The sequence below is a fragment of the Lutra lutra genome, chromosome 14 (assembly GCF_902655055.1).
Source record: "Lutra lutra chromosome 14, mLutLut1.2, whole genome shotgun sequence".
NCBI classification, from domain to species: domain Eukaryota; kingdom Metazoa; phylum Chordata; class Mammalia; order Carnivora; family Mustelidae; genus Lutra; species Lutra lutra.
The window spans coordinates 51,840,909-51,867,057 of NC_062291.1; the positions used below are offsets into that span (position 1 = coordinate 51,840,909).

The 26,149-nt window shown below is 33.9% G+C and overlaps 1 protein-coding gene across 1 annotated transcript in view; it reads left to right on the plus strand.

Annotated features, from left to right (window-relative positions):
- KIF20B (kinesin family member 20B) overlaps positions 1-26,149 on the plus strand; it is a 114,618-nt gene that overhangs the window by 13,917 nt on the left and 74,552 nt on the right. The window contains 12 exon segments of the mRNA XM_047702805.1: positions 782-893; positions 1,726-1,797; positions 2,113-2,259; positions 2,947-3,109; positions 3,753-4,040; positions 8,992-9,131; positions 10,073-10,211; positions 10,898-11,126; positions 12,032-12,084; positions 17,256-17,409; positions 22,003-23,242; positions 23,577-23,715. Coding sequence (XP_047558761.1) covers positions 782-893; positions 1,726-1,797; positions 2,113-2,259; positions 2,947-3,109; positions 3,753-4,040; positions 8,992-9,131; positions 10,073-10,211; positions 10,898-11,126; positions 12,032-12,084; positions 17,256-17,409; positions 22,003-23,242; positions 23,577-23,715 — 2,876 coding nt within the window.

Genomic DNA, 26,149 nt, shown 5'->3' on the forward strand with positions numbered 1-26,149 from the left:
ATACATATATTAACATTATCTAGTAATTAACTAGATAACTAGATACTAGATAATTAACATCTAGTATTTGCATGTGTGTATATACGCATATATATTTACAACTCAGAAGTTTCATTATTATACTTACCCTTAGAGTAAGTACTAAGTACTACTAAGTACTACTCAAAGTAGAAAGTACATACATATATTAACATTATCTAGTAATTAACTAGATAACTAGATACTAGATAATTAACATTATCTAGTATTTGCATGTGTATATACGCATATGTATTTACAACTCAGAAGTTTCATTAATTATACTTACCCTTAGTACTAGGAATACACTTTGATATTTTTCTGTATTTTGTTTCATTTTTATAAAATGCTGTTTATGACTCTAAATTTGACTTCATGATTGACTAATGAATTGCAATCTGCAGTGTCTCACATCTAGGTAATTTTGTAGGTTTAATCTTTAATATGCTTTGTCTTCTTTTTTTTTTTTTCTGGATGTTTAATTCTACGGAGTTTCTTCTATTTTCAATTTTCCCTTTGGCCTACTGTTGAAAAACATCTGTGTTTGTATAACTTAAATATTGGAAAATAATTATAGTATCCTCCTCATGTGTATCTCTTCTAGTGGAATATAGAATGTCTGAGAGGATTCCACCTAGGCATTGTTATTAAAAGATTTCATTATATGTCTTTGGGAAAAGAGGTTACAAATCTCTAAAGAGATTACATTGTATAGCAAATGCTGTTTTTATAAAGTGATATGTGTCCTCTTTACTTTTCAAAGATCTACAATGGATTCAAGTATCTGATTCCAAAGAAGCGTATAGACTTTTAAAACTAGGAATAAAGCACCAGAGTGTTGCCTTCACCAAACTGAACAATGCTTCTAGTAGAAGGTAAAGAGGAAGCCCTGCTGTGTGAGCTTGAAGTACCCAGGGTATTCTGTGCTGTTATAAATACAACTAAGATTAAAGTGGGCAGTAGGTTCTCTGATATATTAAATGAATTCATGGGCGTCAAAAATATTTTATTAAGAGCAATGAACACAAAAGATTATCAGGACTATTTGTTGTTCTAACAAAATTTACTAATTTGCATGAAGTCTCTTAGCTATTTTTATTCTTTATGTGAATATCTAAGCTCAATATTTTAAGAGTTGCCTACAGTATGCATCTCAAGGGGTTAAGGAATGATGTTTTTAAAGGAAGGGATTGAGGCTTGAGAGACAAAAGGAAATAAGTTTAAGCAGTGAAATATTTAAAACAGGTTGTCTCTTAAGGGGGAAAAAGCCCTGTCCCCCATACTCAGTATGGCATGAAGATAGTATATGATCCAGATAAGCCTGTATTTGGGCCTAATGTATGTTTTAAATGTATATTAAAAGAAAATTAGTATATATACCATTTTAACTAATAGTATAATCTTTGCAAGTAAATTGAGATTTTATTATAAATGATTTCACTAATAGAAGTTTGAATGTTAAGAGAAGGAGAGGGTTCAAAGAATTTGGGGCTTAATGAAAGATAAGATATTTAGTTTTAGGGAATTAGGTATGTAGGTGACAGTGGAACACTGGATTGAAATATTTGGCAACTAGTTGGAAAGTGCAGTGCTGGAGGTATGGCTAGTATTAGGATATAAACGTTGATTTAGATACTTACGTTGTCTGTTTAGAATACAGAAATTAAAAATGAAAGATAACATTTGATTTTTCTATATTTCTTTTAGTCATAGCATATTCACTATTAGAATATTACAGATTGAAGATTCAGAAATGCCTCGTGTAATACGAGTCAGTGAGTAAGTTGAGCATTCTTTAAATTGTAATTATTTTGGGGGCGCCTGGGTGGCTCACTTGGTTAAGTGCCTGACTCTTGATTTCGGCTCAGGTCATGATTTTAGGATTGTGAGATTGAGTCCAGTATTAGACTCTTCACTAAGCATGGAGCCTGCTCAAGATTCTCTTTCTCCCTCTCCTCCTCAAGCCCCACTAAGGCTCTCTCTCTCTCTCTCTCACTTAAAAAAAAAAAAAAAATTGTAATTATTTTGAATTGTTTTGTTTTGAAGAACTTTTTATAGGTTTTTTTTTTGTTTTTTTTTTTTTTGTTAATTCAGATTGTGTTTATGTGATCTTGCTGGTTCAGAAAGAAGCATGAAGACACAGAATGAAGGGGAAAGGTTAAGAGAGACTGGGAATATCAACACTTCTTTATTGACTCTGGGGAAGTGTATCAATGTTTTGAAAAACAGTGAAAAGTCAAAGTAAGTTGCTGGAAGTGCTATGTGTATATTAAGTATTAATAATATTTAAACTTTCAAATCTTATTTTAGAAAGTTCTTTTTTGTTTTTAACCTGCTTTTATGTAATGTGTATACATGAAATATGAAAGAAATACTTAGAGTTCTTGGATTAAAAAAACAAATAAAAAAACAATGTCAGTCAATGCCATTGACTCATCAAGTAAACATAATATTTTCCATCGCAAGTATATGTCAGTAGACACTAGAGATAATAAGCTTCTCATGATCCTGGCTTAGCATCTATAACCACTTTATTCTTACTAATCATTTTGTTCTTCTAGATGTGATAGATTTCTGCATTAATTAGCATTTTAAGCTGAATAAGTTGTAATTAACCTTTATCATTTTTAGTAAAGGTGTTTCATGGCATATATTGTAAAATTTCTTAACATTAGAAAACACAACCCAATTTAATTTGGTTTTCTTAACATTTTGTCTAGTGAGTTATTGTTATTTTTAGTATTATTATCAGCAGTATTTAAAGAAAATAGTAGGAATAAACAGAAAATGACTTTTCTGTTTTATATGCTAATCACTAACCTAGAAGTCCATGATAGCTAGATCAATTATTTCTTTGTAAAATTTATTAGCATTCTGACTTCATGAGATTTGTTTTAACTTAGAGTTTTTTGAAACATTTTTCCATAGGTTTCAACAGCACGTGCCTTTCCGGGAAAGCAAACTGACCCACTATTTTCAAAGTTTTTTTAATGGTAAAGGGAAAATATGCATGATTGTCAACATCAGCCAATGTTATTTTGCCTATGATGAAACGCTCAATGTGTTGAAATTCTCAGCCATTGCACAAAAAGTAAATATATTCAAATTTCTGCAGAATTTATTAAGTCTCTTATTAGGATATGATCTATTTTTTCTCAGCATGGCTAATACATTTTGCACTTAACAACTGTAAACCTAGGAAATAATTGAAGATTAAAAATGTAAATGTTTGACCAAGTAAGAGGACATGTGACAAGATTGAAAGTTATCCCTTGTGTAATTACTTTTTCTTAAAGATTTATTTATTTTATTTTAGAAAATGACAGAGGGGAGAGAGAGAAAGAAAGCATGGGAGGGAGAGGAGCAGAGAGACAGGGAGAGAGAAACCCAAACTGACTCTGAGCTGAACGTCGAGCCCAACATGGGGCTCGATCCCACAACCCCAAGATCATGACCTGAGCTGAAACTGGGAGTTGGATGCTCAGCCAACGGAGCTACCCAGGCACCCCCAAATTATAAGTATTCTTGTAATGGATTGACTGCTCCACCACCCATCTAGTTCACTAAGTGGCTAATCAGGAAGCCCTTCTGCTAGGAGCCCTTCTTGTATGTTTGTTTGCATAGGTCTTTTTTTTAAATGCTTGAGTTGTCATTTGACTTAAATTTACGAAATTATTTTTTCGTCGACAGTTTTTCCTTTTCTGTTTTAAAAGTCACATTGGATATTTTAACAGGTTTGTGTTCCAGACACTTTAAATTCTTCACAAGAGAAATCATTTGGACCTGTCAAGTCTCAAGATATATTATTGGACATTAATAATTCAGTTAATAAAATATTAAATGTAAAAAGATCCACAATTTCATGGGAAAGTGGTCTAGAAGATGTGGTGGAAGATGAAGATCTAATTGAGGATTTAGAAAAAGGTGAAGAAAACCAAAGTGTGGAAACTGAACTTACTGATGAAGATCTAGATAAAACACTGGAGGAAGATAAGGCTTTCATTAGCTACGAGGAGAAGAGAGTATGTATTAAGAACTTGTACTTCTAAGCTTGGCTTATTATTATTGTGAAGTTAGATTTAATAATACTTAAGCCTCCCTGTCTTCTAATTTTTTTCAAGAATGTGCTAAATTTTTTATATATCTCAGCTTTATATTTTGAAAGAAAGTAATTTTTTAAAAGATTTTATTTTATTTTTAAAAAAAAAATTTATTTATTTATTTGACAGAGAGAGAGAGATCACAAGTAGGCAGAGAGGCAGGCAGAGAGAGAGGGGGAAGCAGGCTCCCCCTGAGCAGAGAGCCTGATGTGGGGCTCGATCCCAGGACCCTGAGATCATGACCTGAGCCAAAGGCAGAGGCTTAACCCACTGAGCCACCCAGGCACCCCTAAAGATTTTATTTTTAAATAATCTTTTCAACATGGAGCTTGCACTCACAACTCCATGATCAAGAGTTGCACACTGTACCGACTAGGCCAGCCAGGTGCTCCTATAATTTGAAAAATTTTAAACCCACAGAAAGACTATTACAGTGAACACCCATTGGATTTGTTAGTTAACGTTTTACCATGTTCAATTCTTTATGTTTGTGAATACACATTTTTTGCCTGTACCATTTGAAAATAAGGTATAGACATAATGAATGATACCTTACAACTACTTCAGTGTCTTTTCCTAATACTGTAGACATAGTCCTTATGATCACAAGACCATTTTCACACCTAAGCAATTTAACATTGATAGAATAATATAATCTGTTATACTGTCCATAGTGAGATTTCTTCAGTGATCCCACTATGTCCTTACAGGCACTTTGTTTTTGATCTACAACTGAAGTTAAAAAATTGCTTTTGATTGTCATGTTTCTTATGTTTCTTTAGTTATTTGTAATCTAACAAAGATATTTTTGAGAAGTTAAGGCTAGTTGTCTTGTAGAATACCCCCAATCTGGATTTCTCTTCATGATTCAGGTATTACACTATCATCTAGGTCAAGTTGTGAATTTCACATTGCGTCCTATATGGAGACACATGATACCTGATTTCCCCATTCTTGGTGATGCTAGGTTTTGCTCATATGGTTAAGGTACTGTGTTTCAGATCTCTTTTCATTGTGAAATTGTATCACCTGTGTGATGATACTTTTGAGACCATGTGGATGCCTTCTTCTGCAGTATCCTTTCACACAATGATTCTGGCATACTCCACCAAACTTAGTTTGCAGTCTTAAGTACAAGCACTCAAAATGGCCACCCAGTACCAATTAGTCTTTCTTCAAAAACAGGAATTGGTTGGTCATCTATATATTTATAGTAAATAAATAAGATTGAATGGTGGTAATTTTAGCCTCTGTTCAGATACAGTTCACACATTTATTTACATTGTATTAATCCTGAGATTTAGCTCATGTTCATATTACTGGTTCCCCTCATTAATTGGCCATAACTACATCTATATATATGGAGTCTTCTTAACCATTGTCCTAGGAACCCTGATAACCATATGCTCACGGGTGTGCTTTAAAAGTGTTGACAAGGGGCACCTGGGTGGCTCAGTGGGTTAAAGCCTCTGCCATCGGCTCAGGTCATGATTCCAGGGTCCTGGAATGGAGCCCTGCATTGGGCTCTCTGCTCAGCAGGGAGCCTGCTTCCTCCTCTCTCTCTGCCTGCTTCTCTGCCTACTTGTGATCTCTGTCTGTCAAATAAATAAACAACATCTTTAAAAATGAAATAAAAGTGTTGACAAATCTCACATCCTAGTACCCTTGGACTATAGAACTCAAAGTAGATGGATGATATATTGGTTTAAATATTCTCGTTTTAATAATTTAGTTCATTGTCCCTGAAGACCATTATTGCACCTGTGTTGTTTGGAAATGAGAATGAAAGCTTCAGATGCTAGTCCCAATCTATCTGGTCAATATGTGATGGGATCTTATTTACCGTGGACCTCTGTAATGTAATGCTTTACCTCAGTGATAAAAGGAGCGATCAGTAGGCCTAGTTTAGTTTTTGTATTAATTTTCTCAAAGCTGAAGTTTATATATGATGTTGATTAAAGTTGAAATGTTAGTAAAATTTCTGAATTTACCAGAGGAAACTAATGCTACAGTTTGTAATTGATTATATCGTATAAGTGCCTATCTCTCTATAGCATTGATAAAATAAAAATTTCATCAAAACGTATAATATTTAACTTTTTTTTTTTTTTAAGATTTTATTTATTGATTTGACAGAGAGAGATCACAAGCAGACAGAGAGGCAGGCAGAGAGAGAGAGAGGGAAGCAGGCTTCCTGCCAAGCAGAGAGCCCGATGCGGGACTTGATCCCAGGACCCTGAGATCATGACCTGAGCCGAAGGCAGCGGCTTAACCCACTGAGCCACCCAGGCGCCCTAATATTTAACTTTTATTTTATTTTTTATTTTTATTTTTTTGACAGACAGAGATCACAAGTAGGCAAAGAGGCAGGCAGAGAGGAAGAAGCAGGCTCCCCACTGAGCAGAGAGCCCTATGTGAGGCTCGATCCCAGGACCCTGGGATCATGACCTGAGCTGAAGGCAGAGGCTTTAACCCACTGAGCCACCCAGGCGCCCCTATAATATTTAACTTTTAAAAATGAAACTGATTAGACTGCTTGTTTTATATTATTAGCATTTTAATTGGCATTAAAAATCATTATGAGATACATAGATATTGGCATATTGATGCTTATGGTTCATTTAGCCAGAAAGACTAGATTTTTTTTTTAGCAAAAACTTTATCATGCACTAACAATGATAAAAACATGAATTGTTGAGAATTATTAAAATAAGGCAATTTCCCAAGCTATTCCCACATTCTCCATATTTCTTTAGGTCTCCTACATTTCTTCTTTAATCATTATAATTTATTGTCTTATTATATATTCATATATAATATATATTATATATTTATATTATATATAATGTTTTATTATATATATTATGTATAAAATTTAAATTCAATTAATTAAACATACAGTGTATTATTAGTTTTAGAGGTAGAATACCCAGTGTTCATTACATCACATGAGCCTTAATTTCCACCATCCCCCTTCCAGCAACCTGCAGTTTGTTTCCTGTGTCTCTTATGGTTTGTCTCCCTCTCTGATTTCATCTTACTTTATTTTTCCTTCCCTTCCCCTATGATACCTTTTTGTTTCTTAAATTCCACATATGAGTGAGATGATATGATGATTGTCTTTCGCTGACTTATTTCACTTAGCATAATACCCTGTAGTTTTATCCACATTGTTGCAAATGGCAAGATTTCATTTTTTTGATGCCTGAGCAGTATTCCCGTGTGTGTGTGCGCGCGCGCGCGCGTGCGCGCGCACACCAAATCTTATTTATCCATTCTCTGTTGATGGCCATCTGGGTTCTTTCTATAGTTTGGCTATTGTGGATATTGCTGCTAAAAAAATAGGGACACCTAAGTGGCTCACTCAGTTAAGCTTCTTACTCTTGATCTCAGCTCAGGTCTCATTACAGCTTATTGTTTTAAACAGTGGGAAAATGTGGTTGTTTGAAATTATAAAAGTATTATTTAATCATGGTGGAGTCTGGAAAAAGAAAAAGAGGGAAACAAATTAAATATAAAAATCTCTTGGGGCACCTGGGAGGCTCAGTGGGTTAAGCCTCTGCCTTCGGCTCAGGTCATGATCTCAGGGTCCTGGGATCAAGCCCTGCATCAGGCTCTCTGCTCGGCGGGGAGCCTGCTTCCCCCTCTCTCTCTGCCTGCCTCTCTGCCTACTTGTGACCTCTCTCTCTCTCTCTGTGTGTCAAATAAATAAATAATCTTTAAAAAAAAAATCTCTTTACATACCAGTCATGTTAATGGGTTTTTACTCTACATTACACTTTTGTGACCTGATTTTCTTCACTTGAAAGTGCCAATTGTGCAAAATTGTGCAAAGTATGAATTAATATGTCATCATTGTTCATTACAGTAGGTTACTGTGTGATTACACCATAATTGAACCAATCTTTTTTATGTTTGACTTTTGAATTAGGTTTCACTTTTCCTTAATTAAATATAATCACTACCACAAAACAATACTCTGATAACAATTTTCACAGCCAAAACACTGGGTCCTGTTATATAAGTATTTACTCGGTATAGTTTCATAGGAGAATTTCAAAGTCAAAATATCTATAGAAAATATTTTCAGATATAAAATTAAGACATTGAAAGATCTGTAGCTTTGAGAGAGTTTATTGATTAATTTATTATTGAGAAACTTTAAATAGAAATCTTACGTAATATGAGGTTATTATATGATGCTCTAATTTATTTTGTCATAGATCTGTACTGGCCATGTCAAGTGTTAATTGCTTTATTTATCCCTTGTCCATATTATATGATTATGTATGCGTTTTCCAAAGCCTTGGAGTTGTTGTTTACATTTGGATAGTTATAAAAGCCAAATAAGATAAGTTTATGTAACATCTCTTTTTGACATTTTGGAAAGTGTTTTGGGATTCTTAGTAACTTCTTTATGTAACACTTAGGCTTTAGATCTTTACTAATTTAAAATCCAACCTTTAGCATTTTCCACAGACCTGGTCTTTACTTTCTTCACCTTTGAAGTATGGATGCTGCTCCCAACCTCACAGAGGTTGTGTGGATTGAAAAGCATCAAATATGAACTCTTCAGAGTAGTTCCCGGTAGATAATAGATTTTTAGATTTTTTTTCTTTTTTTTTCCTTTCTTTGTGTAGCCTCATGGTAATACATATGAGTTACTGTAAGTGTATTTTTAAAATACAGAGAGGTCCACTTGATATTTCAGATTAATGAATTTCTGCAATATATAATTTTCAGTGAGAATATTACCATTATTGAAAGAATGCATAAGTATAGTCACTAAATGAAGAGTTATTTTTGAATGCTCAGACTGTAATATTTCTTTGGGGATATATTTATTCTTAGGATTTTCATATTTATGTTTTAGAAACTATTAGATTTAATAGAAGACTTGAAAAAAAAACTGATAAATGAAAGAAAAGAAAAGTTAACACTGGAATTTAAAATTCGTGATGAAGTTACACAGGAGTTTACTCAATATTTAGCTCAACGGGAAGCTGATTTTAAGTAAGTTATTTCTTTATGTCCTAGTAAAAATTGAAAATTTTATTTGTTCAGAATCTTAAAAAAGTTATTTACTTATATTAAGTGGCTTCTGAATTCTGACCTTTCTGTGGGCTTGAAAGTAACTTGCTAATCCTCACAGTGTTTCAGAGTTGTACATGAATGATTTAGAATCTGCTTTTAGTTTATAATATACTTAATCTTAGAAATTTATTTTTATTGGGGCGCCTGGGTGGCTCAGTGGGTTAAGACTCTGCCTTCGGGTCCTGGGATTGAGCCCCGCATTGGGCTCTCTGCTCAGCAGGGAGCCTGCTTCCTCCTCTCTCTGCCTGCTTATGATCTCTGTCTGTCAAATAAATAAATAAAATCTTAGAAAAGAAAAAAGAAATTTATTTTTATTATTTTATTTATTTTTTTCATCGTAAGTGTACTTTTTAATCCCCATCACCCATATGACCCATCCCCCTACACATTTACCCTGATAACCTTAAGTTTGTTCTCTGTGGTTAAGAGTCTATTTCTTGGTTTGTCTCTCTTTTTTTCCCTTTGTTCATTTGTTTTGTTTCTTAAATTTCACATATTAGTGAGATCATATAGTATTTGTCTTTCTTAGACTTGTTTTGCTTAGTGTTAAAATCTCTAACTCCATCCATTTTGTTGTAAATGGCAGTATTTCATTCCTTTTTATGGCTAAATAATATTCCATTGTGATGTGTGTATGTGTGTGTGTGTGTACATATATGTGTGTGTATATATATATATGTATATATATACACCACATTTTTGTGCATTTGTCTATTGATAGACACTTGGGCTGCTTCTGTAGTTTGGCGATTGTAAATAATGCTGCAGTAAACATAGGGGTGCAGGTGTCCTTAATCTTGGAAATTTAAAAAAACACAAAGTGTTGCTTTTTCTTAATGGGATTAATTTGTGTTATGAAGGGAAACTCTCCTTCAGGAACGAGAGATACTTGAAGAAAATGCTGAATGTCGTTTGGCTATCTTCAAGGATTTGGTTGGTAAATGTGATACTCAAGAAGAACCAGCAAATCAAGATTGTGCCATGGAAGTTGAAACCAAAGTATGTTAACTGAAATGTTAAGTCCAGTGATATTTTTGGTGCCAGCATGTAGTGTACCACATCAATAATGAAAAAACATTAAAATACTTCAGAGTTTTCAGAATATTTTACTGTGATGAAAGCAAAAGTATTATATGTAAAAAGGATTGCTCTTGCTGGCTGACTGACCATTCCCTGCTGTTGAGGAAACATTATCTTTTTCTGTTGCTTCCACTGAAATTGATGTCTTTTGGGCGTTGTTTGATTTTTCTTTTTCTTTTTTTTTTTTTTTTTTACTTAGTTTAGGGGCCTGGGATGCTTATGTCCTGGCTCTTGCTGTCAAATCATCTTTATATGTCCCGGACATGGTTTGGCTCTTGGACTGAGTTGTGATAATGGAAGTTTGTTTCCTCAGCTGTCCCAACAGAGACTTAGGAGACTTATAAGTGAAAGTATACCTGAACTGATGTCATAATTGTTCTATAATGACATAAAGAGTGGAACCATGTCTCCCATTCCATAAAACAGAAAATACGTAATGGGACACAGCTTTTTCATAATTGGAGATACTTTAATATACTTTATTGAAAAGCATTTTAAGTTGTGAATTTTTTGCTATGTTTTAAAACTGTCTAAATCAGATAGTGCCACATTCTAAGAGTGAAAGCCACTGTTAACAATAGGCATGTGGTTTTTGCTATTTTTAGGAAGCACATAATCATGTAGGAATTGAAGATATTATTGATTCTCTTCAAGATGATGTCACTGATATTAAGAAACAGGCTGAAATTGCTCACTTATATATTGCATCTCTTGCTGACCCCCAGGAAGCTATTGCTTGTTTAGAAATAAAATTTAATCAAGTTAAGGCTGAATTAACTAAAACCAAAGAAGAATTAATCAAAACCCAGGAAGAGTTAAAAAAGAGAGAAAATGGTAAGTAGATATATCTTACCATATTAGATGTTGCAAATGTATACAAAGATAGTTGGTGAGTATAAGAGATTTATGTAGCTTATTTACTATAGTGACTAGAAGATTCTTTGATCTAGGTAACATTTAAAGTTTAACATTTTAGTGGCTTTATAGTACTTTACTATTAAAAACTTTTTTTGCGTTTATTTACTTTCAGACTAATATTAGTAGAAAATGGACTTCTCAAAAAAAGCAAAACAAAACCAAAGAACAACCACCACCAAACTAAGCATTAGTTTTATGAGCAAATAAAGAAATCTTACAGGAAATTGTAATGCTATGAATTTTATTCTGTATTTTTTATGAATTGTCGTAGTGTAGTAGATTCTGCTCTGGGCTTATAAGTTTGGGATAAAGTGACTCCTCTGAAGTGCTCTTAAGTTTGTTGGTGCTCCATGCCAGCTCTGAGCTATATATGTGTATGCGTGTGTGTATATATATATATATATATATATATATATATATTTAAATTTACATATATATATTTATAATGTCATACCTGATTTTTAAGTGTTAGATGAAATATTCTGCCCTTTTCTTTGTGAAACAAAATGGTTAGAAAATAGCAGGTAAGTGTTGTTTCTACATAATTAAGTAGACTAGAAAGGTACTATTTTTCTCTCTTCTCTGAAATTATACCAGAAATTTTTTACAATTTAGTGTATGTCATTCATTTTTACCCTGCATGGGATGTTGAATGTGGCTTTTTCAGAAACATTGCCCTCTGGGGGTAGAATTAGTAGCTGAATGCCGTGTGCTTCTAGGGCTATCAAAATCATTTTTCCCAAATGTAATACATGTTTCGTGATTATTCAGTGATATATTTTTTAGATGCATATTTATTTTCAATATTCTTATTTTTTCAGAATCAGAAATTAATTTAAATTCATTGGTTCAAGAACTTGAGAAATCTAATAAGGTAATACTTCTAGTTTTATTTTGTCTTGATAAGGAACTTAATAAAGTAATTGAAGGAACATGAATTATGACAAGGTACTTTTATTTTTAAAATAATTAAAGAAAAAGTAATAATTGATAGAAGATTGAAAATTATAAGTTTCCAATGATAGCCCCTGGAAAGCTTCTTCAGTTTTTCCAGAAGATATTTTATTTATATATAGAGAACATATACACGCATCTTTTTTCTATGTAAAATAGAAGATAAGAAAGCCCCCCATAATCTTTCTTCTGAATGAAAATAAGAGAGAAAACCAAGTTGGTTGATAGCTTGTTTTTTAGATGTTTACCTTATTTATTTATTCGAAAGATTTTATTTATTTATTTAAGAGATAGAGTACACTGGACCAGGGGTGAGGGGCAGAGGGAGAGTGAGAGAGAGAATCTCAAACTCCCCACTGAATGCAGAACCTGCCACGGGGCTTGATTCCAAGACCCTGAGATCATGACCTGAGCTGAAATGAGTGGGATGCTTAATTGACTGAGCCATCCAGGTACCCTATATGTATTTATTTTTATAGAACACTTAACTATGTATCCTCTAAAATGTTCTACATATATTAACTCATTTAGATCTCAGAACAACTTTATGATGTAGATACTGTTATTTTTTATTTTTGCAGAGACATAAAATAACTTTCCCGGGGCCATACAGCTTCAGAAGGTAGAAAAGTTTAGGATTCATCCCTGGACAATCTGATTCCAGATTCCTCTTACCCAATATGTTATATTGCTTTTCTTTCCTTTATTTAAATAAACATATATTATTTTTTAAACAAAAATAAGGTCATACTATGCATACAGATATTTTTACTTAGTCTTAAAATGTGAAGGAATTCTAAAATTGCATCAGACTTGCATTTTATCTATCCTAAAATATATTTATTAAACATTGCTATTTTTCTTCTTTCCAAAGAAAAGATTTATGCAGAATCAAAGAATTCAGGAGTTGGTAGATATAATTGATCAAAAAGAGGATAAAACAACAAATTTCAAAATGTAAAATTTCATACAGAAAACACATTTGCAAGCAGTATAAGAATTTAACTTTGTCTGCCTTACAAATTACATTAAAAAGTCTATGTTTTGGTTCAAAATAAAGTAATTTAAAATAACGTATATAGCCTAGATTAATTTACTAAGAATGTTGAATTGCTTGTTTTGGTGTTGAATTTAGTTTACCATTGTGCAAATCTGAGTTTTTGAGAACATGCAAAAGGGCATTTGACCTCTTTGAACATAATATCCCACAAAATATGCTGGCAGTGCTTTACATATGTGAAAGAAAAGAATATGTAGCTCTTGGAAGTCTAAGCCTTAGCTAGTTGGAAGGGGAGGTCTGGGCAAAAGGAACTTAATGTGCTCAGATAGCTGGAGGTCATAAAGATTTCTGTCTCTCTTTGTTTCTATCACTGTATCTATCTGTATTTCTATGTCTTTATATAGAACTATAAATGAAATTCAGTGGAGTTAGGGTTTTTTTGGTTAGAGGCTAATTTTAATTAAATGCATTTTTTGCTAATGTTCATATGCTTAATGGCAAGGATATTTTATTTTAAAAATTGCATCATGTACTATGCCATGTAAAGTGCTTAAGGGTTTTAGAAGTACAAGTTTAGGTAATTTCATATTTAGTTAGTTTAGCATAATCAGCCTGCCTTTTAATCCTTTTTTTTTTTTAAACAATGGTTTTGGTTTTCCTTTATGTTTTTTTATTGTAAACTCCTTTATATTGTTGTTTGAATTAAAGAAGACAGAATATATATATAACATAATAGGCTGAGTAAACTAATAACCAAACCTCTCTGCTTTGTTTGGAGGTACTTTTTTATGTCTTTTCTCTAACCAGATGAGGCAAAATTGACATCTTGTAAAAAGTGCTGTTGACTATCCTTTCTCTCTTTAAAGTCAGGGTCCAGTATTCACCAGTATTCTCAGAATCATCTGAGCATTAGGGGTGCTTTTGATACTATAGGAGTAAATAAGAAGCATTCTAGAATAGCTTACCTTTGGTCTAATCTCTGGTAACAGACCTTTATTTTGGTATTCTTTAGAAGCATTATTCAGTCTGTCTAACTTTTTTTTTTTTTTTTTTGGTACCTGAACTGGGAGAGACACCCTTGTAGTAAGGAGAAGAGCAAGGATGAGAAGCATAAAATGATTTATTTCAGTCAAAAAAAAAAAAAAACGAACAACAAAAACACTTGTTGAATGTCTACTGTGTTCCGGGTACTGTATTAGATTTTGAGAATTATATAGATGATTAAAAACGAGTCCCCTTAATGACTCCTCCGTGAGAGAAACCACGTAAACAGAATTATAATGAAATGTGCAGTGAGCTGAGAATAGGTGGAGGTTTAGGGAATACTTTCTGGAGATGAAAATGATTAAGTTGAGCCATGAAGGATGATTAAAATTCAGTCAGCTGAAAGTATGGGGAAGGGGCAGTCCATACCTGGGAGGGACAAGAAAATAGGCTGGCCTTCCAGGTGTAGGATTCAGAATGCTTAAAGTCCTGGAAATGAGAAATCTTTCAGTCAATGTAGGAAAGCACAAGCATTGTTCAAGAAAAAGTTTGAAGCAAGGAGAGGTGAGAAGTGAGGCAGGAAGCAGTGGGTTGGGGTAAGGTGGTTGAAGTTCTTAAATTCTGCATTAAAGAGTTTGAATTTTATTCCATGGGCAATGAGAAGCCATTAATTTTAAGGAGAGGAGTAGTAAAGTTGATTTTTTATTTTGAGTTTGATGTATTTGGAAATTTGGAGGATGGGATTGAGATGGAGTTAGACTGGAGGCATAGAGACCAGAAAAGCCTCTTTGGAAGAGTCAGGTGGTAGTTGATGAGGCCTCTGATTAAGGGTATTTGGATGGTGGCGGTAGAAATTAAGAGAGGATATTGACTTGTGAAATAAGGGGAGATAAGACCTTTTGGGACTGGGAGCTTGACTTTTTATAGTATGAACTGCTGGGCCTTCAGACTCTTAGTACTTTTGTTTGGCTGTTCAGCACATGGTTTTGCTCTGATCACTTGATTTGGATTGTAAGTCTTGTTTGGTTTGGTGAAAGAAAATAAAAACAAGAAAAAAAAGCCAGATACATGACTCTGGCAACTATATCTTTGAAGAAAATTATTGGAAATTTAAGTTGGAATTCTATTTATTTCTATAGAATGTTTATATGCTGCAGTGTGTTAGTCATGTTTAAGTAATAGTAAAAAACAATTTAAAATAGCAATGTTTGGGCACCTGGATGGCTCAGTCATTGGGCATTCGCCTTTGGCTCAGGTCATGATCCAAGGGTCCTGGGATCGAGTCCCACATCCGGCTTCCTGCTCCTCGGGAAGCCTTCTTCTCCCTCTCCCTCTACCCTTCTTGTGTTCCCTCTCTCACTGTGTCTTTCTCTGTCAAATAAATAAATAAAATCTTAAAAAAAAATAACTTAGCAATGTTCCTATTTTAATAGCCCTTGCCTATAAATAGACTTTTTAGATTGGTTGTAGATTCTGTTACCAGCTAGGTTTAAATAGTATGTGAAATTTTTCACGTAAATACATAAACAAATGTGAAGTAATTTGGAACTTAACCTGATGTACTATTTAATTGTTGATCTAGGTCACTGTTAAAGCTTGTCTTGAAAGCAGACTCTTCCTAATGATAAACTTTATTTTGAATGGTAGTTCTTGATCATTTAACATCCACACATACTCTAGGGGCAGAAAAGACTCCTTTCAATAACAGTTGTGTAGGGGCACCTGGGTGGCTCAGTAGGTTAAAGCCTCTCCCTTCAGCTTGGGTCACGATCCCAGGGTCCTGGGATCGAGCCCCGCATTGGGCTCTCTGCTCAGCACGGAGCCTGTTTCCTCCTCTCTCTCTCTGCCTACCTCTCTGCCTACTTATCTGTCAAATAAATAAATAAATAATCTTAAAAAAAAAAACAACAGTTGTGGAGGATAGATTTTTTTTTGGAGAAGTTGTGTAACTTGAAGGAGGGAAAAAATGATCAGATCATTTCCCAAGAGTGAGGGAAGAGACAACTTGACCTGTCATGCAGTGTTTGAAAACTCTTAGGCTCTGTCACAAGTGTGATCTTTCTATTCCAGGATTTTGTTATTTCTCAGTGCTACCAGGGGACTAATTGTGAGAGTAGCGGTTTTTCATCATGAGATCCTCTTATCTAAAAAAACTGCTTTAAAAAACCTCATTACTTTATAACTTAAAAAAGGCATCTAATCTCCTGAATAAAATGTTTGATTTTATGATGGAAAATGACTTTTTGTTTTTCATGCATTTTTTTTTTTTTTACCCCTAAAAATGGTTTGCTACCAGCAGAAGGGATTTAAATAATCTTTGCATTTAAAAAAAAAAAATCCCTGGCTTTACTATACCTTTGATTATTTTATAGACTTGTCCTTAACTGCTGAGTTTCACCCTTCCTTTTTCCAGATAACAGTATATAGTATCTTTTTCTGCTAGTCTTTTAGGGAGGCATAATATTTGCTTTAAAAAAATAGAAGTCTAAGTGATTTTTATTGTTTAGATAAATAAGCAGCTCAGTTTTAAGGCTGTCTGTAGACTGTATATCTTTAAATATACATAGGCTATATATTTAAAGCTAAGGCCAAAATTATTTTTCTGGGAGTTGTTAAAGTATAAAAAAATGCTGCCTATCTTTCAGAGGCTTTGGTAACAAAACAGTTGTTGAGTTTCTAGAGTGGAACCTCAAGATCTTAAGTTCAAGTATATATAAGAAACAATTTTGTCATAGTGTTTTGTATTTTTCTTTTCAAAACACATTTTGAATGTGACTGGGGGTAAGTATTTTAGGGTTTTCCAGTTATCCCCAGAATAATATCTAGCCCATTAACAATGAATTTGCTTGTAGATATCAGGATAAAACTATATGCTTAACTGACTTTAAGATAAGTGTTTTTGTTTTCCTTACTGAATGTACAAGTTAGTTAATATCACTCTCTTGCCAGAGCCATCAGTTATTTAGGGTGAGACTTAAGAAGTAATTTAGAAAATGTTTCAACAAATTTGAAAATAAAATTTTTACGATATACTACTGAAACATAATTCCTATAGCTTTTGTTTCTTATAGCTTTGTATATGCCAACTAATCTTTATTTTATTTTAGCCTAAGGATGGTACATTTTCTTTAATAATAAACAATAAATTGGCTTCTAATGAAACCACTGAAGTGCCTGAGGACAACAAAACCAAAACTGACTTGGGAAGAAAAAGAATAAATAAAAATGAACTTCAACTAGAAGAGCCACCAGCAAAGAAAGGTACTACTTAACTTGCCATTAGGAGGGTTTTAAGAAAGTTAGTTCCTAAACTGGTAATGGGAAAAGTTGCAAATAGAAGGAAATTTTTATCTAAAAAAAACCCAAGAAAATGTATAGGTCACTGATTTTTTGCTAACATGTTATAGACTGCTTAGAGGATGGGTGTATGTATTTATAGCTGTCCTTTATTTTAATAAAATATTTTTAGATACTGTGTTTTTATCACATTTTGCATACGTATGATTCTTTTTACTTCTGTGTCTATGGTAGTTAAAACATCATTTCTATTTTCATAATTATAGTATTTTCTTATACCCAAATCTCCCCACATTCTTTATTCCATCTATGAAAAGACATTTGCCAGTAAGACTTCAAGCTGAGCATTATGAAAGACGTATGTGCTCAAGTTATTGTATTTACTAGGGAATTACTAAAAAAGTAGGTACATGCTTACTGTATAGTACATGTCCCTATTTATGTGGGAGATGGATCAATTTTAAAGTTCTCTCTAAGCTATTTGTTACCTCTCTTTTTTTTATTTAATTTTTTTAAAAGATTTATTTATTTGCCAGAGAGAGAGCACAAGTAGGCAGAGCAGCAGGCAGAGGGAGAGGGAGAAGCAAGCTCTCCACTGAGCAGGAAGTCCGATGTGGGGCTCGATCCCAGGACCCTGGGATCATGACCTGAGCTGAAGGCAGCCGCATAACTGACTGAGCAACCCAGGCGCCCCTGTTGTCTCTTTTAGAAAACTGTTGTAATATGATACAGGGAGTAAGGGCTTTCTAAGAGTTTTAGAAACTAGCTTTAGAAACCTTCCTAGCTGCTTCATCCTGAGAAAAATTGGTAAGTTAAGTCTTACTTTTGTTATTAGTAAAGTAAAATAAGTACCACCTGCCTACTGGGTTGTCAACGATGAAAACAGTGGGGTAGTACACCAACTTAATAAACACCTCATAGAGCCGCAGTAAAATGAATGTTTTCAAAAGTAGATGCCTTAGAGGATAATATTAGATATATGGTTTATGGGATGTACAGTGCTGTGTGAGCTAATAGATCGAGACTAATATGCATATGCCTTCTGTTATCCATTGCTACTGGGAGGACAAGTTTGCTATGATTTTTTCCTCCTTTCCTCCTTTCACTTTGGTCAGTGCCATAGAATAGCTGAGAATGTAGGATCTGTAGGTCACTAGGAAGTAGAAGTGGCGGGGCACCTGGGTGGCTTAGTGGGTTAAAGCCTCTGCCTTCAGCTCAGGTCATGATCCCAGGGTCCTGGGATCGAGCCCCGCATCGGGCTCTCTGCTCCGCGGGGAGCCTGCTCTCCCCTGCCCCTCCGGCTGCCTCTCTGCCTACTTGTGATCTCTGCCTGTCAAATAAATAAATAAATAAATAAATAAATAAATCTTAAAAAAAAAATAAGAAGTGGCCAGGGACAAGTGAAACACACAGTGGGACTAATCCTAAAGGTAACCCATTCATGAAGAAGCATATTTAAGAACTATAGTTGTTAGCTATAAGTAATTTTGATGCAGGTAGATTTAAGTAAGTTTAGGTAACATGACAAAAGACTTTTTTTCTCCTTAAAGTTACAACCACTTTGACTATTTCTCAATTATTTGTGTTATTAGAGACTACAGGGATTACATAAGGTGTCCTATGAAAATCGTAGCTGTAACCACCCTCCTCCCCTTTACCTCATACTAAAAAATGGTCTAGAATAAAATCTGTGACTCCTGTCACCACTAGGATAAGATCAGGGGATTGATAGTTTCATGGGATGCTTATGTTCCTTCTTAAAAGGAAATGCAAAGCCATTTCCCCATGGAAGTGAATTTGCTTGTTTGAGGTCATTGTATCTGTAATTTGGGAAAGTTGGTAGCCATGTGAACAGTCCAAGAAATAAGGCTTCGGATAGCAATAAAAGAGACAAACCGGAGACATGATGTAGTCTGCTTACTTGTGATTTTTCAATCAAACTGTAATTGTTTTAACAGAATACAAGCAGGAGAAGTATAAGTTGAATGTAGTATAAATGCTGAATTAAAGTGTCAACTGCATTCTTTTTTTAAAGATTTTATTTATTTATTTGACAGAGATCACAAGTAGGCAGAGAGGCAGGCAGAGAGAGAGGAAGGGAAGCAGGCTCCCTGCTGAGCAGAGAGTCTGATGCGGGACTCGATCCCAGGACCCTGAGATCATGACCTGAGCTGAAGGCAGCAGCTTAACCCACTGAGCCACCCAGGCGCCCTGTCAACTGCATTCTTGTTGTTTGTGTTTAGTTTTTATAAGTTAGCAATGGATACTTAAGAGTTATCCCATCTCTATTGCTAATACTTTAATTTTTTCCTAAGAAGACTGTCCTGAATATGTTCTATAAATCTTTGGATATAAAACATTTAAAGTTTTCTCCCGTCCAAGTACTAGCCAGGCCCGACCCTGCTTAGCTTCCGAGATCAGATGAGATCGGGCGCGTTCAGGGTGGTATGGCTGTAGACAATTTAAAGTTTTCTGAAAGAGTAGTGTGATTATCTGAAAAAAAATTAGGTACTAAACAAATTAGTTTGATTAACCTTATGTAATTATCCTCGTTCTTAAAATACGGTAAAATTAAAAGAAGAACATTACTTGATCACAAAAGTTTCACTGAGCTTTCTGTATGCACTCTAGGGTTTAAGGACTATATGTATCCATATGGTATGCATGACTCAAATCTCTTGACTCAGGATAGATAGGATCTATTTGTGAGTTCTGAATTTCTGATTGTTGTCATTTTAAACTTGCTTAGATCCTTTCTCTCTCTCTCCTGATGAATGGTTCAGATAGTTTTATAACTTGTTTTTTTAAAGAGCATGGTATTCTTAAAAAACCATTTCTAAGTTAAGAAAAAAAAAATCCATCCTCATTTAGTTTTCCTAATTAGTCATTTCCACTGATGAAGTCAGAGGTATAAAAATAACATCAAAAGTAGAGAATTACAGGGGCGCCTGGGTGGCTCAGTGGGTTAAGCCGCCGCCTTTGGCTCAGGTCATGATCTCAGGGTCCTGGGATCGAGTTCCGCATCGGGCTCTCTGCTCAGCAGGGAGCCTGCTTCCCCCTCTCTCTCTCTGCCTGCCTCTCCGTCTACTTGTGATCTCTCTCTGTCAAATAAATAAATAAAAATCTTAAAAAAAAAAAGTAGAGAATTACATTAAATGGAAAGTAGAATAGAAGTCTGAACCAGTGGAGAAGATGGAGTCATTCCACTTTGGGATGACTTGCCATAACTGTAAGATGATAGGAGACAATCTGATGGAAAAAGGATATGTTGGCTGAAAATTATTAAAAAAAGAAAAAATCTGTAAGAGTAAGTGGGCAAGTTTGTTATAAAAATAGTGTAAATCTTTAAGATTTCAGAGTAGCTGGAATACTTAGAATAAATCATGAATCTTAAGGCAGTAAATTGGGAAAATGTAACTGCATACATAAGAAAAGCTTCAGAAATACACTCATCAAGCTTTGATGAAAGTGACGCTCTACCACAAGGGTAATGCCATGTTTTCCCTACACTCTTTGAGGCAGAGGAGACAATGTAATTTTATTATCTATAACAATGTAAGTTATAGATAATAAATCCTTATTCACTAAGCTTTTAAAATTAGTCCATATTAAAGAAAAGAGATCTTGGGATTGCATAATGGGATTGCACAGTTATGGCTGTATAGTAGCATCTAGATAGTTGGGTGAAGGAAACTAATGTGGATTGTATTCGAAGAATGAAAACTGAACTAATAAAGCTTGTTTTTGTATAAATACTATGGAAACTGAGATAGATGATATTATTTTTGTTTTCCTTTGAGGAAGTGGTCATAGGGTTAAGGAGTTTGACAGTTATACAGCTAGTTATGGGTCAGGCTGCATGAGAGTTCCCAGAATTTCAACCATTTCCCCCCTAATTTTAGCTATGAAAATATAAGGTACTTAGTTTTCAAGTCATTCATTTAGTAGATATGTAATACAGTTGTGCTTTTAAATTATCTTTAGGATTTGGAATGTCTGTGTTGGGGTATCTCATGTGATTTCCTTCCCTCCGTCCCATATTATAATGATAACAAATATTTGTAGTAGATAATTGAAGGCATATTGAAAGTTATAAAAAGAAAATTGGGTAGTTTGCGTCAATTTTGGTGTACTTCTTTTGCTCTTTCTGCATTAATTAAAGGAACTATCGTTTTTAATGGGCTTATATTGGTGTGTTTTGCAACCTTTTTTTTTTTTTACTCAGTGGCTTATTTTTGTTTTCATTAGAAATTTGCTTCCATTTTTTTTTTTTTAAAGATTTTATTTATTTATTTGACAGAGAGAGATCACAAGTAGATGGAGAGGCAGGCAGAGAGAGAGAGAGGGAAGCAGGATCTCTGCCGAGCAGAGAGCCCGATGTGGGACTCGATCCCAGGACCCTGAGATCATGACCTGAGCCGAAGGCAGCGGCTTAACCCACTGAGCCACCCAGGCGCCCCCATTTTTTTTTTTTAACATTTAAATATTGGCTTATATGGTAACTTTTTGGTTTTCTTAAGATTTACCTGATTAATAGCAATTTTCTTATTTTTAAAGGATCTATTCATGCTAGTCCAACTATCACTGAAGATGAAAAGAAAAGTGAAGAAATGCAAAAGTGCATTTCAGAAGATGGGGAAGGCATTAGAATTTTACAGGAAAATAATGAAGAGCTGAAAACATGTTTACTTTCCGCTGAAAATGAACTTAAAAATGAAAAGGCAGAAAAAGCAGAATTAAATAAAAAGATTATTAGTTTGCAGCAGGAACTTTCTCTTTCTGAAAAAAAGAGTTTTACTTTAAGTATAGAGGTCCAAAAAATTCAGTCAAATTATGATAATGCAATTTCTGAATTACATGTGCAGAGAGGTATAAATCAAGAACAAGAGGAAAAGATTGTGAGATTGTCAAAGGAGATAGAAACCGCTAGGAAAAACATCACAAATAATGTTTCCCAAATTAAATTAATGCAAGCAAAAATAGATGAACTGCGAATGCTTGATTCAGTTGCTCAGATCTCAAACATAGATTTACTCAATCTCAGGGATCTGTCAAGTGGTTCTCAACAGGATAATTTGCCAAATACACAGTTACACCTTTTAGAGAATGATAATTTGGTAAGTAAACAGATTAAAGAATATCATATTCAAGAACTCAGTAGGGAAAGTTCTTTTCATTCTAGTATTGAGGCCATTTGGGAAGAATGTAAGGAAATTGTAAAAGTCTCTTCCAAAAAGAGTCATCAGATCCAGGAACTGGAACAACAAATTGAAAAGTTACAGGCAGAATTAAAAGGTTGCATGGATGAAAACAATAGATTAAAAACAGAGGAGAAGGAGAATAAAAATCAAGGTGACCTACTAAAAGAAAAAGAAAATCTTATACAGCAGCTGCAACAAGAATTGCAAGAAAAAAATATTTCTCTTGATATTCAAGTACAACATGTAGTTGAAGGGAAGAGAGCACTTTCAGAACTTACACAAGATGTTACTTGCTATAAGATGAGAATAAAAGAACTTGAAGCAATTTTAGAAACTCAAAAAGATGAATGCAATCATTCAGCCAAGTTAAAACAAGAAATTTTGGAAAAGGAATCTGTCATTTTAGAGCTAGAAAGAAATCTGAAGGAATTTCAAGCAAATCTTCAGGATTCTATCAAGAACAACAGAGATTTAAGTGAAAGGGAAGTCAAGTTGAAAGAAGAAATCTCACAATTAACAAGTACTTTGCAAGATGCAAAGCATTCACTTCAGTTAAAGGAAGAAGAAAAGGAAACCAACTGGCAAAAAGCAGAAAAGTAAGATAATAAAATATTTAAAAATGTACAAAGGGTTTATTTTATCAGTTTTCCTCTATCTTTTAAATTATTTAGTTGGGTATAACTTAATCTAGCATAGTGTGTTTGAAGAGTAAAGAACTTGAACTTAGTTCAACTAAGTCTTTGGAACCAAAAGTTATATGCAAAAATCTGCTCATAAAATCACATGAAATCTTCTATGAAGGACTCAGTCATTGATTGGACAGTCTGGGTTTCTGAAAATTTAGAATTGTATAGGTTGTTACTAGCTCACATGTATGATCCTGTGTGGTTTGTGGTGTGTCACTATAGAAAAATGATTTGTGTTCTTTAGGTTGAAGGAGGAGCTATCTGCAAGCTCTGCCCTTACACAGACTCTGAAAGCAGATCTTCAGAGGAAGGAAGAAGATTATGCTGAGCTGAAAGAGAAACTTGCTGATGCCAAAAAACAGATTGAGCAAGTTCAGAAAGAGGTAGGTTATTTGAAAAGTTGTGTGGCCAATTTAAATAACAAAGATTGTTTTCACTATAGAGCACATTTTTTAGACACTAATTTTAGAATAAAACATTTATCAACTCAATTTTTTTTTTTTTAATGAGGAGAACACTTATTTCACAAAAGAAAGCTTAAAGTGAAGAATGTCCAACATTAGGAAAAAATAAGAGGGAGAGATCTTGGGGGAAGGGTAAAAGAGATGGTGGGGATTAAGAGCACACTAATCGTTAATGATGAGCACTGAGTAATGTATAGGATTGTTGAACCACTGAAACTAATATAACACTCTGTTAGCTTTGCTGTAATTAAAATAAAAAACTTAATAAATTTCAAAAAAGAAAAAAATGTGCCTCGTGTAGTACTAGAATCTTTTTTTCTATTAAGAACTGCCCAGTTCAATTCCCCCCAAAAAGTAAAAAGCAAACTTCTGTTTGCAGATAATATTCACGAGAGTATGCAGTATAGTTGTTACAAGTTTTTATCATAGTTTAGTTTGAAAATAGGAAATACAATCACTGATTCCAAATACAAAATATACAAATGTGCATTCAGTGAGAAAATTCCCTCCCAGCTGTCCCAGTGATCAAGTTTCTCTTCAAGGCGTCAAATGACACCAGTTATTTTCTTTTTCTTTACTTCTTCCTCTTTCTATCCTTTTTATTCTCTTTCTTTAAAAAAAGTGAAAGCATCCTGTAAACACTGTTGTAAATCTTAGTTTTTTCACTTAGTAGTGCATCTTGGCTGTTGTATCAGGGTATTATAATTATTTTATGACTACGAAATTTTATGACTACAAAATGATTACAAAATTATGACAGAAATGTTAATTGGTCCTGGATTGTTGGACAGTACAGATGATTTCATCATCTTCTGATTGAGCTTATGAGGCAAAATCATTTGAACATTTACAAGTCATTCTTAAGTAGAATTTATGGGTCACTTGTTGGTACATTGTAATTTGGTATTTATTATGCTCATTATGCCAATTTATAAGCCAGAAGTAATGTATGAGAATACGAGTATTTCTTTCACCCTTATCCACAAAGTAGTATTTTATCATACTTTTTGATATTTGACAGATAAAGAGTATATATCTGGGGATGCCTGGGTGGCTCAGTCAGTTAAGCATCAGCCTTTGGCTCGGGTTGTGATTATGGGGTCCTGGGTATGAGCCTGTGTCGGCTTCCTGCTCTGTGGGAGGCCTGCTCTCTCCTTTTCCTTTTGACTACAGCTCCCCCTGCTTGTGCTCTCCCTCTTTGTCAAATAAAATCTTAAAAAAAAGTATAATTCTGTTTCTAATTTTAAAAACTTTAGTTCTAAAAAACTCACTGTAATCCCAGTTTGCATTTTTCTAATTATGAGTGAGCATCGTTTTGTTTAAAAGCCATTTGTGTGTGTGTGTGTGTGTGTTTCTGTGAGCTGTGTATTCATATCTTGGGCTTTTTAAATTTGGGTTATTGATTTTTATTCTGTTTTTAAATTAGTTTTGCTTTATAGGAGCCTATAACATATTCAGGAAATTAGTCTTTTTAAGAGTATGAATTGTAGACCCCTGCCCTTATTGCTGTTTTCCTTGGTAAGGTTCTTTTTGTTTAGATCAAATTTTTTATTTTCATGAATTTAAATTTATTAATTTTTCTACTGTGACTCCTTGATTTTGTCTTGTAGTTAGACTTTTTCTAAAAGCTGAAACAGTTTTATTATTTTTATTTATTTCTTTTTTTAAAAAGCTGAGAGAATTTTAAAGAATTATATTACTTTGAGTTAGTCAAAAAGAATATTTAATGTGTAAGGTCTGAAGAAATTGATACAGCAAATGCTTATGGGTCCCATCCCTATAGGTTTCCTACCTCCATAGAAGTTATTACATTGAATGTTTTGTGTTTATCTTTTATCTTCTAAAAATATAATTTAAGTCATACTTATTTTTTATTTCTAAGCAGTATATTATATTTTTCTGAGACTCTTTATTTTTCACATATTCCTGAGGTTCATTTATGTATGGTTGTAATAACCACTTCCACCCTTGTGTGACATTCTGCAATTTATTTATCCATTTGCCAGTTGACCAGTCAGATTTTTTTCTTCTTTTTTTGCTCCTAGAAACTGTATTCCTCTCTTACACATGCCTGTGGGTATACTTGTGCAAAAGTTTATATTCCGGGGGTGGAATTGTTTCATCAGAGGATATGAAGGGGTATATCATTGTCATTTGAAATGGCATTCCTCTGATTACTTAATGAAGTACAGCATCTATTCATGTTTTTGTTGGATATTTGTCTCTTCTGGTTTCTATTCTATGAAATCATTTGTTCATATTTTCTTTCTTTTTTTTAAAGATTTTATTCATTTGAGAGAGAGAGAGAGAACATAAGCAGGGGGAGAGACAGAGGGAGAGGGAGAAACAGACA